The sequence below is a fragment of the Pelophylax lessonae genome (genome assembly GCF_965119305.1).
Source record: "Pelophylax lessonae genome assembly, chromosome: 6".
NCBI classification, from domain to species: domain Eukaryota; kingdom Metazoa; phylum Chordata; class Amphibia; order Anura; family Ranidae; genus Pelophylax; species Pelophylax lessonae.
Genome location: NC_138773.1, coordinates 36,602,188 through 36,616,572, shown reverse-complemented (window position 1 = coordinate 36,616,572; position 14,385 = coordinate 36,602,188). Strand labels below are relative to the sequence as shown.

At 48.1% G+C, this 14,385-nt stretch overlaps 2 protein-coding genes across 2 annotated transcripts in view; both read left to right on the top strand.

The window, feature by feature from the left end:
• The window catches only part of LOC309558141 (E3 ubiquitin-protein ligase TRIM39-like), a gene marked incomplete at its 5' end in the record, with an annotated part of 91,699 nt that overhangs the window by 74,048 nt on the left and 3,266 nt on the right, over positions 1 to 14,385 (top strand). The gene's annotated exons all lie outside the window — the stretch shown is intronic.
• LOC309557659 (uncharacterized protein) overlaps positions 10,423 to 14,385 on the top strand; it is a gene marked incomplete at both ends in the record, with an annotated part of 88,192 nt that continues 84,229 nt past the window's right edge. Inside the window, one exon of the mRNA XM_082260448.1 lies at positions 10,423 to 11,982. Within this exon, the coding sequence (XP_082116574.1) occupies positions 10,423 to 11,982 (1,560 nt within the window). The remainder of the gene's footprint in view (positions 11,983 to 14,385) is intronic.

The window sequence follows — 14,385 nt, the reverse complement described above, 5'->3', positions numbered from 1 at the left end:
AATTGCTCTATTCCTTTGCACTGGCTACGGAATCACGATGGTGTGTGCCTCCACAGGTGGATCACACTGTGGCCGTGCTGAACAAGGCTACCTTGGTTCCTTCTGAGGATACCCTGGTTTTTCGGGATCCCACGGACCGGCGGTTGGAGTCTCTAGCCCGCCATTCCCATACGGTGGCGGACTCGTTGCTCAGACTCATTTTCGCGTCCGTTTTGGTGGCTCAGGCGGTGGCTGATTGGACTAAGGTGTTTAGGAGCAACCTCGTGTCTAATGCTGTTCCACCTGCCCGGCTGGATATGGTGGATCAAATTCACCAAGGAATCATGTATTTGTGTGATGTGGCCTTGAATGAGGCCCCTTTAGTAGCACGCCTATCTAGTGTCTCAGTACTTAACCGGCGACTGATTTGGCTGAAGAGCTGGTCGGCTGACCAGTCCTCGCGGAAAACAGTGGCTGATTTTCCCTATGCTGGTTCTCGCCTTTTTGGCGAGGCGTTGGATACCCTGGTGAAAGGCGTCACAGGGGGCAAGAGCAGTTTGCTGCGCCAGAACCCGAAGAACAAGTCCTTTAGTGGCAAACGGGGTTCTGCGTCTCGATCCACTCAGGGGTCCTTTCGTGCCTTTCGGAACCAATCCAAGGGCAAGCCCTTCAAAGCCCAGGGCAGCCAGATGAAGCCCTGGACGGGCAAGCAGAAGTCCGGCAATGCCGGCTCGGCGGGTCAATCCGCCTCTGCCTGAAGGGGCGCCCTCACCCGTTTCAGGGGTGGGGGGACGTTTGCGCGGTTTCCTCCGACCTTGGCTGCTCCAGATTTCGGACAGGTGGGTTCAGGAAATCATTCGATCAGGGTACAAGATCGAATTCCTTTCCCGGCCGGCGGACAGATTTTTTCCTTCAAATCTTCATTTGCCTCCTGCGGTGCAGGACCTTCTTGCTCAGGGGGTGATTGTCCCGGTGCCTCATCGGGACAGGTTTCGGGGATTTTATTCCAATCTGTTCACTGTGCCCAGGAAGGAGGGCAAAGTGCGTCCTATTCTGGACCTGAAAGCGCTGAACCGCTTTGTGCGCGTTTGGAAGTTCCGTATGGAGTCTCTCCGCTCGGTGGTGGCCTCGCTGAGTCCAGGGGAATTCCTGGCCTCGATAGATCTGAAAGATGCGTACCTGCATATCCCCATTTTCGAGGGTCATCAGCAGTACTTTCGGTTTGCTATCGCAGAGGACCACTATCAGTTTGTGGCGTTACCTTTCGGTCTCGCTTCGGCTCCAAGGGTATTTACCAAAGTGCTGGCGCCTGTTCTGGGCCTGTTAAGGGCACAGGGCATTGCGGTCTTGGGGTACCTGGACGATCTCCTTCTGAGATCGAGTGTCAGCCAGGACCTACTGCGCGATCTGTCCACCACGGTGCAGACGCTATAGGAGTTCGAATGGACCATCAACGTTCAGAAATCGACGTTGTCTTCCCTATCTGGGAATGATTCTGGACTCTGCTCAGGCAAAGGTGTTCTTGCCGGAGGACAAGCTCCGGACCTTGCAGGACGAGATCAGGTCCCTCAGGGACCATCCATCCTCGTCACTCAGGACCTGTATGCGGGGCCTGGGGTTAATGGTTTCGGCTTTCGAGGCGATACCCTTTGCTCAGTTTCACACGCGGGCTCTCCAGGTGGAGATCCTGGCCAGGTGGGACAGACTACCTCAGTCCCTGGATCTGAGTGTCTCGTTGAGTCGTCAGACCAGATTGGCTCTTCTGTGGTGGCTCCAGTCCCCGACGGTGTCGGAAGGCAAGTCCTTCCGTCCGTTGTTGTGGACGGTGATTACCACGGATGCCAGCCTGTCGGGCTGGGGGTGGAGTCCTGGGCAACCTGTCTGCCCAGGGCACTTGGTCGGAGGAGGAGTCCTCCCTCCCGATAAATGTGCTGGAATTGCGAGCGATAAAACTCTGTCTCTTCCAGTGGTCGGACCGACTTCGGGCCGTCCTGTTCGGGTACAGACGGACAATGCTACCGCGGTGGCTTACATCAACCACCAAGGGGGCACCAGGAGTGCCCGGGCGGCCCGGGAGGTGACTGACATTCTGTCTTGGGCCGAGACTCATGTCCCGGCAATCTCAGCAGTTCACATTCTGGGTGTGGAGAACTGGCAGGCCGACTATCTGAGCCACCAGACCCTGGACCAGGGGGAATGGTCCCTGCCACCCGGAGGTCTTCCAAATGCTGTGTGCGAAGTGGGGATCCCCGGACGTGGATCTGTTCGCATCTCGGCTAAACCAAAAGGTGGAAAGGTTCATGGCAAGAACGCGTGATCCTCTGGCAGACGCCTCGGATGCGTTGGTAGCCCCTTGGCTATCAGTATCAGTATCATGATCAGTATCATCTGATGTATGCCTTTCCTCCGATTCAGTTGCTATCCAGGTTCCCCCGCAGGTTAGCCTTGGAACCGCACCTGGTGATTCTGGTGGCATCGGACTGGCCACGCCGGTCCTGGTACGCCGACGTTGTTCAACTGGCAGTGGCGCCTCCGTGGCGGCTGCCAATGCGGGAAGATCTACTGTCTCAGGGACCGATCTTCCATCCTGCTTTACAGTCGCTGGCTTTAACGGCCGGGCTGTTGAGACCCAGGTCCTGAGGGACAGGGGTCTCTCCCCTGAGGTCATCCCTACCCTTGTCAAGGCTAGGAAAACCTCCTCTGGTAAAATCTATTACCGTACCTGGAAGGCTTATTTCGCCTGGTGTGAGTCCAGGGGGTTCTCCCCTCGTTCATACTCGGTGTCGAGAGTGTTGGCCTTCCTCCAGTCTGGGGTGGACCAGTGCCTGGCGCTGGCCACAATCAAGGGCCAGGTGTCCGCACTGGCTATTCTTTTCCAACGCCCTGTGGCGTCTCATTCCCTGGTTCGCACCTTCATTCAAGGTGTGCGACATTTGGCTCCTCCCAGGAAGGAGCCCTTACCTCCATGGGACTTGAACTTAGTTCTGTCCGTGTTACAGCGCGCTCCCTTTAAAAACATCCGGTAGATATCGTTGCCTCTGCTGTCTAAGAAGGTTGCCTTTTTAGTGGCGATCACTTCGGCTCGCAGGGTGTCGGAACTGGCAGCGTTATCTTGCCGTTCCCCGTACTTGGTGATTCACAAGGATAGGGTGGTCTTGCGTCCGCATCCCTCCTTTCTTCCTAAGGTGGTCTCTAAGTTCCACATTAATGAGGACATTGTCTTGCCTTCGCTTTGTACGAAGCCTAAGCATCCTAAGGAGGTTGCTCTGCAATCCTTGGATGTTGTCAGGGCGACAACGGAATCCTTTCGGAAGACGGATTTCCTCTGTGTCCTTCCTGAGGGACCTCGGAAGGGCATGGCTGCGTCTGCAGCGACTATTGCCAAATGGATCAGACAGACCATTGAGCAGGCTTATGCCTTGAAGGAACGGGTTCCACCCTTCCCTGTTAAGGCGCACTCTACCAGATCTGTGAGTGCGTCCTGGGCCTATTGGCATCGGGCCTCGGTGGCCCAGGTGTGCAAGGCTGCGACTTGGTCTTCGGTGCACACTTTTTCCAAATTCTACAAGGTAGATGTTCTGGCATCAGCTGATGCCTCCTTTGGCCGCAAAGTTCTCAGTGCGGCAGTGCCATGAAGGACCCTTGTTTTTTTATGGGTCCCTGGCTGTTGGTGTTTGCTTTCCTGGGCTGTTGTTCCTGTTGAGCATTGTTTTCTGTTGCCCAGAAGGTTCTCTTACTATGCGTGTAAGGTTCCTTTCTCTGATGTGGGTACTACGTTGCCTTTTCTACGGTTGCGTTTCCCACCCCTCATGTATACACTGCTTTGGGACATCCCAATAGTGATGACTTAGAGGAGGCGGCGACTGTCGGAGGACGTAAGAGAAAACTGAATTTTTGTAAAATCTTACTTGTAAAATTCCTTTCTCTGAGTCCTCCGACAGTCGCCACGCCCCCGCCCCTCTTTTGGGGTTGTTGTCTTATTACCTACTGCTATGCTACCAAACTGAGTTGGGAGTGGTCACTGCAGGGGGGTATTGACTAGGGCTGTGCATCTTCACTTACCTCACGATTCGATGCGATTACGATTATTAGGGTCGCGATTCGATACGATTCGATTCCGCGATGCATCACGATGCATCACGATTACTGCCCAATGCCCATGCCCAGCCCACTGCCCAATGGTTTTCAAAACTTTATAAAAAAAAACAAACAATCAAGCAGTCACAAATAAAAGAATCCTTTTTATTTTCATTTGCTTCAAAGGACACTTTCCTGGACCCTGTCATGGCCTGCAAGCCCTGCATACTTTAGTGCACTTGCACTGCAAACATATAATGAAGGTCTGAAAATGCAAACAGCATAGCAGAGACAGACAACAACACTAGTATTTTACTAGAAGTAACAGTAAAATTAGTAAAAAACTGTAGTAGTGCAGTTTACTGCTTCATAAAAGAAAATATTAATATAAGCCAGGCCTACCACCATTTAAAGTACAACTAAAGGCCAAACTTTTTGGATTTTGGATAAAGTTTGGCCTATAGTTGTACTTTAAGGCAAGCCAAGATAGAAGAAGCCAGCCAGCCAGCCAGCCAAGCTAATATTCTTGTGAAAATGGTCATCATAAATTCCCACAAAACATTATATATAAATCCTTTTATGTGAATATGCATTGCAATAAATTCCAGGTGTGCCATAACCTGTCCTCTACAAAACAGAGCACTTCCTGACTAGTAGCAAACATCAAGGGTGAACCTGGCAATAGTGCACTGCTGCATAACTTCCATGTTCACCGTGATGTTTGTTTCCCTCTGCAACTGCCAGTCAACTCAAGTGAGTTGATGGATTGGCTGCTAGAGGGGAGTTACAAATATAAGCTTTAAGCTTATCAATTCACTTATGTCACTTTTATGTCACTTACTTTACAGAAAACGTTACCTGTCCTGCAGACAGTCTCTGTCTCTACCACGATTAAACCCAACTGAAGCCAAGCCAAAGCCACCATTAGAGGAAGGAAAACCCTTGACAGAGTAAATCATCAACTAAAGCTTAAACCTTGAGTAAATCTTCATGGGATCACAAAAAAACACACAACACGATTGTCTGCATCAGAATCATGAGAACTGAAGAAAGGTTTGGCATTGCCACACTGGTACAACTCAAGGCATATAGGTTAGGTCAGGTTTGTGTGTATTTGTGATCCAGTAAAGATTTAATCAAGGTTTTACGCTTCAATGTATGATTGATTTAATCTTTCAAGGATGTCCTATCCTGTACCGTGGCTGCCTGGCTTGCCTTCAGTTGTCTAGATACATTTTACCTTTAGTATTTGTTTGGTTGAGGGAACCCCCTACACTTGCTATTGCTACAGAGTACAACAGACCAGCAGACAGACATGCGTTGCAATAATTTCCAGGTGTGTGCCATAACCTGTCCTCTACAAAACAGAGCACTTCCTGACTAGTAGCAAATATCAAAGGTGAACCTGGCAATAGTGCACTGCTGCATAACTTCCATGTTCACCGTGATGTTTGTTTCCCCCTGCAACTGCCAGTCAACTCAAGTGAAGTGAGTTGATGGCTGCTAGAGGGGAGTTATACAAATATAAGCTTAAGCTTAAATAATTATCAATTCACTTATGTGAATGGACCATTTGTGAAAACAAGCCATTCTCCATCTCTCCAGTGCTAGAAAAGCTGTAAAAAATATAAAATGTTCCAGGTTCACTGCGATTGTGTTTGCCCCTGCCATTGCCAGTCAACTAAACACAGTGTGTGTGTGTGTTGACTACTCAAAAGCTTATACGAAGCCTCATCAGCATCAACTCAACACACACACACTGTGTGTGTGTGTGTGTGTGTTGAGTTAATGCTAGAGCTGCGTTATAAGCTCTTGAGTTGTCACGACAGTCAGTCAGTCACGTTACAGAAAGAAAACTTTACCTGCACTGCACTGAGCAGCACTCTACCATGTCAATTACATCTGTAACTGAAGCCAAGCTAGCCAACAAGCCACCATTAGAGGAAGGAAAATCCTTGAGAGAATAAATTGTAAACTGAAGCTTAACCTTGAGGAAATCCTATGGGGGTCACATTCACAAACTCACAAATATAGTATATTACACAAGAATCCACAATTGGTGTTTGTGATCCAATAAGATAAGATTTACTCGAGGTTAAGCTTCAAATGTACAAGTTATTTCTCTCAATGATTTTCCTTCCTATAATGCTGCACCGTGGCTGGCTTGGTGTCAGTTGTCTAGAAGAAAATACACTTTAATATTATTTATTTGGTTGAGGGTTAAATGAACCCCTAGTACTTGCCTAGACACTTTTAGTGTGAAGCAACGGAACGGATTATGGATTGGAAATGGACACATTGGACAGGACAATCTTCAAAAACAAACCATCAGTGCTATAAAGCTATAAAACAAGACTGGTGATGTGACTAACTGGTGACTGGCGGCAGACTGAATTAGTAATTACTAATTCATTAAAAACATGAATTAGTAATTATTTCAGTGCTTAGCATTGGGGAACATGTAGGTTTTTCTGTAAGAACACTAGATGATCCACATGCTCAGGTTTAAGACTGCTTCTTTTCGCTGTTATAACATCTCCTGCAGTAGAGAAAACCCGCTCTGCAGATACACTTGTACCTGGGATACACAAGTATTGCTTTGACAGCTGAGAGAGGAGGGGGAATATGACCTCATGCTCACGCCACCATTTTAAAGGGTCCTCAGTGAGAGGCAGAGGTGGGGCTTTACAATATTTTTCCATTTCGTCTTCTGCCTTGGCATAGGGGGTCTTAGGTTCTATTGCACCATCAGTGAAAGACTGCCCCAGCAAAGTCATGAGCAGCGATGTTGTGGCCTTTTTTTTGGGAGGAGAATGGCTGTCCTCAATGGGTGTTGTTTCTTCTTCCACAGTTGCTTTTTCCCTAGGCACTTCATCCACATTTGTCCTTCTATTAGATGTAATCTGTGTGTTTGAACAAAAGATAATAGTATAAGAAGAGCTGAACTGACTAAGCGTGTGATTCATTGATGAGGTGTGGGAAACTGCACGGTAATCCATACCATACAGTTCCACTTCCCACACCGCATCAGTGAATCAGGGCATGTTATTACACAACACAATGTAGCTGAGCTTCTAGCTGTCTGGCAGGAAACATGATGAAATTCTAATTACCTCCAAAGATGCAGCCTCCTCAGTCACTGCTCTGTATATCTCCGATCTCTCCTCCTCTGTGAGAATAAAAGGCAGTCCTTTAAAGCGAGGATCCAGAGCAGAGGCTGTATGAAGGATCTTCTTCTCTGCCTCACTGCTGTACCTCTTCAGGAGATCTGTTTTGATTGCATTCTTGATCTCATGGGTCATAGCTGTGTCTCCCATGGTGTCTGTCATGCTCTGGAGCAGTTGTGCATTTAGAGGGGCAATGAGAGACACTGTTGGGTTGCGCTCTTCTGACATCAGCAAGGTTGCATCCTTCATTGGCTTTAATGCACTCACAGCGTCCTCTGCATTTGACACATCTGTTTCATTGAGAGTGCAGAGATCAGACTCTCCTTTTCTGACTTCTGGAGACAGCAAGGTGGCACAAACTGCAGGTTGTTGTTCTAAGAACCTCTCGACCATGTCATATGCGCTGTTCCATCTTGTTGGCACATCAGTTATTAGCTTATGATTCTTCAGGCCCAGACATTTCTGTTTCTCTTTTAGACAGTGGCTTGCTCTAGTGCTGCGATGGAAGAATGTGGATATTCGTCGCACTCTGGCGAGAAGCCTGGAGAGCGTGGCCCCTTTCAGTGCCTGCTGACATGCAAGATTGAGTGTATGGGCAAAACATTTAACATGAGGAAATTTACCAACTTGAGCTGCAACTATCATGTTCACCGCGTTGTCGGTCACAAGCACTACAGATTTATCAGACAGCTGCCATTCTTCCACAACATGAGACAGTAGCTCTGCCAGATGAGCACCTGTGTGAGACTCATAAATGGTTCTTGTTTGCAACACATGTGACAAGACCTGCCAGTCCTTAGTAACGTAATGTGCTGTTATTGTAACATAGGACTCCGTTGTGACTGACGTCCATGAATCACACGTTATTGCGACTCGACTGGCTTGGTTCATTGACGCAAGTACCTGAGCTTTGGTGTCGTGGTAGAGTGCAGGTATAACGTTTTCTGTAAAGTGCCTGCGTGATGGGATCTTATAACATGGCTCTAGCGTCCTCACAAGGTAGCGAAACCCGGCGTTGTCCACAACTGAGTAAGGCCGTAGGTCCTTGGCGATGAAAGCTGCCACAGCTTTGGTTAGTTTCTTCCCTTTTTCTGAGTTGGGCGGATAAGTTGACAGTATGGCATCAATTCTTGGCTGATCTGGGTCTAGCAGTCTTTCCTTGGCAGTGGTGGCACTGCTGGTGGCGACAGGTGTTACTAACTCAGAGTGAAAACGGCTAACATGGTTTCTCAAGTTCGTAGTATTCCCTAGGTATTTAATTTTTGTGTGGCATGCTTTACATACGGCGTGTGTCTTGTCCAACTCACGCTTCCCTGTGTGTTCGTAAAATCCGAAATGTGCCCAGATGTTTGCTCTTAAAACGCTAGGTGCATTTTTTATCTCTCGATCTTTTTCTCCTTCTGCCATATTTACCACCATACTACCACGTATGTGACGGAGACGGATGACGTAAGTTGCCAAACTCTGTCAGTGTTTAAAAAAAAAACAAAAAAAAAAAAACTTGTAAACTAAGCCGCAACAAATCAACCAAGCAACATCTTTCATAAAATATGACTGTCTGTCTGTCTGCCAGACTCCCTTCCTTGCATGCACTGAGCCAAAACCCCCGGGGCCCCCCCCTTACCCCACAGCTGCCTGTGACAGTGACACTGACAGAGACCCCCCTCCCCCCACAGCTGAGCTGACTGCAGCCTGACACACTGACAGAGACCTGGGTGGATGTCCCACACCTTCCCCAATCCCCCACAGCACTAACAAACACTGAGAGTGAGTGAGTCCCCCCCCTTGCCCAGACCCCCACACTGACAGAGACCTGGAAGTCCCACACCTTCACCAATCCCCCACAGCACTGACAAACACTTGAGTGAGAGTGAGTCCCCCCCCTTGCCCAGACCCCCACACTGACAGAGACCTGGATGTCCCCCACACCTTCCCCAATCCCCCACAGCACTGACAAACACTGAGTGAGTCCCCCCCTTGCCCAGACCCCCATAGCTGACTGACACTGACAGAGACCCCCAGGCCCCCACTGACACTGACTGACCCCCCTGGCTGCCAGACTGCCACAGCAGAACAGTACCCCCGGGCCCCGACGGACCGTCCCCTGTCCCAGGCCCCCCCCATCACAGACATCCCCCAGAGATACAGACGAGAGACCCCCATGAATGATTACACAATTATTTGTTCGGACATACCCGCTGTGTGACTGTGTGGGTTGTTGTGCACTGCATTGCAGAGGAGGACAGGTGCTGTGCTGCTCTCTGGGCTCTGTGGCGTGGCGGCTGGGCCTCCAGGGCCTGTCGGCTACGGTGAGGTGAGGTGAGGCTGGCGGCGCTGGCTGGCTGCGATGGGGACGCACTTGGGGCTCCTCGCTCCTGTGTGTGGACTCACTGGACTGGCGGCTTCTGGCTTGGATGGCTGGCTGGCTGACTTCTAGGCCGCAGGTGGGACGCCGATACACGCGGGGGATGTCTTGCTGCGCCTCGGCCCGGGTCAAAGAGGCGGAAGGGAAGGGGCGGAGCCTTTTTATTAAGCTCCCGCCACTAACCCACCAATCAGCTGCCGATCCTGCGATCTTGTGATTTTTTTTTTCCCTTGCGCGATAGGGCGTGGCCGCGGCTGATGACGTCATTTCGTATAATCGATTATGCCGGCAGCCCGCATCGATGCAGAATCGCGAAGGGTCGAATCGCGATGCATCGATCTTTTGATTATATTCCCCAGCCCTAGTATTGACCTAGTGGGAAAGCCCCCATGGGTGTGTATATGCAAATGCCTTTGTTCTTTTTGACTAACTCTTATGCCTAGCTACTCCTGCGGAGCGGAAGTGAATACCCAATAGTGATGACTTAGAGGAGGCGGCGACTGTCGGAGGACTCAGAGAAAGGAATTTTTACAGGTAAGATTTTACAAAAATTCAGTTTTTTCCTCCCATCAAAAGCCAAGAATGAGTCATAGAAGACCCGTGGTGTTCTTTACAACAGGGGTCTTCAAACTATGGCCCTCCAGGTGTTCAGGGACTACAATTCCCATCATGCCTAGTCTCTGATCTCTGCTACACATTTATTTCTGTGACAGACAATAAGCAAAATCATTTGTTTTGGGTTCCTTCTGTCCTCTATAGAGGTTAACTTGTAAAGCCTCCGCCTTCTTTATGAAAACTGATTATTTGTTTCGTTTCTTCCTCCTTGTTTCCAGAATGGCGTCTGCTGCTCTAGGAGACGAGCTGAGCTGCTCCATCTGCCTGAACCTTTATACGGAGCCGGTGTCACTGGGATGTGGACACAACTACTGCCGGGATTGTATTGTGACTGTTCTGGATACACAGGAGGGGTCTGGAGTTTATTCCTGTCCGGAGTGCAGAGAGGAGAATGTAGAACGCCCTACTCTGGAGAAGAGAAGGAAGCTGTGTAACATTGTGGACTACTTCAGATCTACCCAACAAAATGAGGAGAAAAGTGAGATCCTCTGTACGTATTGTGTGGATTCTCCAGTGGCAGCTATCAGGACTTGTCTTCATTGTGAGACTTCTATGTGTGATAAACACCTGACAGCCCACAACAAGACAGTGGACCATGTGTTGGTGGAACCCACCTCGTCCTTCAGTAGTAAAAAATGCTCCATCCACAAGAAGCTTCTGGAGTATTACTGCTCTGAGGATGCCATCTGTCTATGTGTAGCCTGCTGTCTGGTGGGAAAACATAAAGGACACAAAGTGGAACTTCTAGAAGAGGCTTTGGAGAAGAAGAAGGAGAAACTGAGAAATATTCTAGAAAAACTGACTATGACAAAAGAGACAACTGAGAAGAACATTCAGAATCTACAGGACCAGAAAAGAAAAGCACAAAAAAAAGCAGATGATGAGAAGAAGAGAGTGATTGCCCTGTTTGAGGATATCAGGAGACAGCTGGAGGTCCAGGAACAGAGAGTCCTGAGTGAGATCTCCAGGCAGGTAGAGGAGGTCTCATTGTCAGTCACTGATCTCATCAAACAGTTGGAGATACAGAAGGATGAGCTGTCCAGGAAAATTGGTCACATTGAGAAGTTGTGTAACATGACCGACCCAATAACTGTCCTACAAGATCAGGAATCAGACTCAGGTGACCAGAATGTGGAGGAATCTTCTGTTCGTAATCTGGATGATTTTATGATCTCACTTGTTTTGCACAACTCTATAACTGATCTTATCACTGATATGCATTTGAAAAAACACCTTTATGCGGAGGATGGAACTGATCTGCTACTGGATAAAAAAACTGCCGGTGACTTTGTGGCTATATCTGATGACCTGAGAACAGCCTCCCACTCTGAAACAAAAATGGTTAAACCAAAATTACCACAGAGATTTACAACATACAGTCAGGTGATGAGCATAGAGAGTTTTTCCCATGGGAGACATTACTGGGAAGTAGAGGTTGGTGACTGTGGGGATTGGTATGTGGCTGTTTGCTATCCCAGTATAAAGAGAGCTGGAAAGGAGTCTGGTATTGGGTATAATAACAAGTCCTGGAGTTTTGGCTTAACTGAAAACAAATATACATGTGAACATGACTTTCAAATACAGGAGTTATACCCAGAGTCTCCTGTGCAGAGATTGGGAATATATTTGGATTATGAAGGTGGCCGTTTGTCCTTCTACCAGCTGAGTGACCCCATCAGACCTCTCCACACCTTCACCACCACCTTCACCGAACCCCTCCATGCTGCTTTTTATTTGTTTGATGAAGCCTGGGTAAAGCTGGTATCTCCAGCGTTTTCTATAAAACCATAATTTACAACATATTTCTTTTTTCTACAATTTTGTCATCAATACAAATAATAAAGAGGGTGAAAGGGTGAAATCATCTGGGGCAATTAAAGAAGCTCTAAATTAAGATTAGTAAACCAACACTACTTGAAAGAGATCCTGACAGCATTCAGAATGATACATGTTCATATCCCCTTCTGCTAAGGCTACATACACACCAGCGATTTAGGCCCCTTTCACACTTGTGCGACTTGGAAATGCAAAGTTGCATGAAAAGTTGTACTCCATGATTTCCAATGAGTACAGTTCATAGCTGTGTGACTTCAAGTCGCAACGACTTCAAGGTGGTCCCTGCACTACTTTGGTTTGACTTTGATGCATTTTGAGGTCCATAGACATAGGTATTGCTTCAAGTCCAGTCTAAATCGTGGCAAAAAAATTGCACGACTTTTAGGTCGCACTAGTGTGAAAGGGGCCTTAGGCCGGTGCAAACTGCAGCGGCAGGAATCGTCTGATTTCTGCTGCAGCTGTGAGCGGTTAGAATCTGGCACTGTTCAATTAAATGACAGGGTGCCCGCGTCCGCAGCTATTTGTGGTTCTCCACCCAGCCTTTGGTTACCTGCGGTGATCACTGCTGGACACTCTTTTTGTGCGTTTAGCAACAATCACCAGGGCTGCTGTTAAAAATCATGGGGCCCCGTACAGCCTACCTTTTGGGGCCCCTTTGACCCGCCCTTGACCCCACTCTTGGCCCCTCTCCTGTCCCGGCTTTGAACATGTAATAGAATGAGACATAACAGGTCCTCTATATGGAGAGATCTGGGATCTATTAGACCCCAAATCTCACCTCTAACTTTAAAAGCATCATATTGAGATTTCTGCTCCTGCAAGCCTTTAGAAAGCCCTGTTTGTTATTTTGCAGAAATGAAGTGTAGAGGTGCCCGGGCCCCCCTGTTAAGCTGATAGGGCCGGGTCCGGTACAACAGGACTGGCTGTACTGCCTTATCAGCGGCCCTGAAGATCACCACAGGTAATCGCTATCTGTGTGGAGAGCCACTCACAGCTGCTGCAGGATTTAAAAGATCGCTACCACTGCAGTTCACACCGGTCTTAATCCCCAGTGTGAATGTAGCCTAAAGTTGGCCATACATTATACAATTTTCTTGTTCAGTTTCTTTAGATTTACCTTCAACTATGTAGTGCAAGTGCCTGCCTGATTGCATAGAAATTGTAAGTGACCTCCTATTATATGGCTTTGATAAATCTCAAGAAAAGTTGTAGAAGAAAATTGTATAATGTATGGCTAGCCTTACTCTTAGATCTCCAAACTTTCTAAATCAGAATGAGGGAGACCTTTCAGGACAAAGTATGTAAAAAAAAAAAAAAAGACACCTCTCTACCTTTCAATGCCACCTTGACCTCCCTGGCGGTCTGATTATGTCAGGATTTCTGTGCTAGAAGCGGTACATTGTTTTGCATGGAAATCTGTTGTTTTATATTTTAAAACGTACCTTCCCCATGATCCCCCGCCTTCCTCACTTGCCGTTCTACCCCGCCGTCCTCCCGCTGTGTGCTCGGTGGATGCTGGCACCTGCCTTCCGGTTCCCTTCCCTGTGAGCGTTGCGACGAAGGGGGGTGGAACCAGTGGCAATTTCAAAAATGTAAGTACACCAAATGAGATGATAGAAAGCTGTGATCCTAACGGATTACACTGTATCATCCAATTTCACCACAGGATTTAACCTGGTGACTTTTCCAGTGCCCTGCCTGTGCTTTTCCAGTTCTTTGTGCCGGAAAATAGAGAACAACTATGGCGTCCAAAAAGCGTTCTTTTTGCGCAAAATCGCTTTTAGACGAACTGGAAAACAGTGACAGCGAAACTGAGTTACTTGAAGAACTGAGCGATAGCGATTGGTGGGAAAATTCATCATCAGGTACGGAAAGTGACGACAGCGACGATTCTGATGTCTCTTTCTGGCACATCGCTCCGTTGGAAATTCTGAAGAATCTTTTGATATTCTTCCCAAATTCCACAAGCGATGTGCCAGAAAGAGACATCAGAATCGTCGCTGTCGTCACTTTCTGTACCTGGTGAGGAATTTTCCCACGAATCGCTATCGCTCAGTTCTTCAAGTAACTCTGTTTCGCTATCGCTGTTTTCCAGTTCGTCTAAAAGCGCTTTTGCTCAAAAAGAACGTTTTTTGGACGCCATGGTCGTTCTCTATTTTCCAGGCACAAAGAACTGGAAAAGCACAGGCAGGGCACTGGAGAAGTCACCAGGTGAGATCCTGTGGTGAAATGGGATGATACAGTGTAATCCTTTAGGATCACAGCTTTCTATCATCTCATTTGGTGTATTTACATTTTTGAATTTGCCGCCGGTTCCACCCCCCTGCGTCGCAACGCTCACAGGGA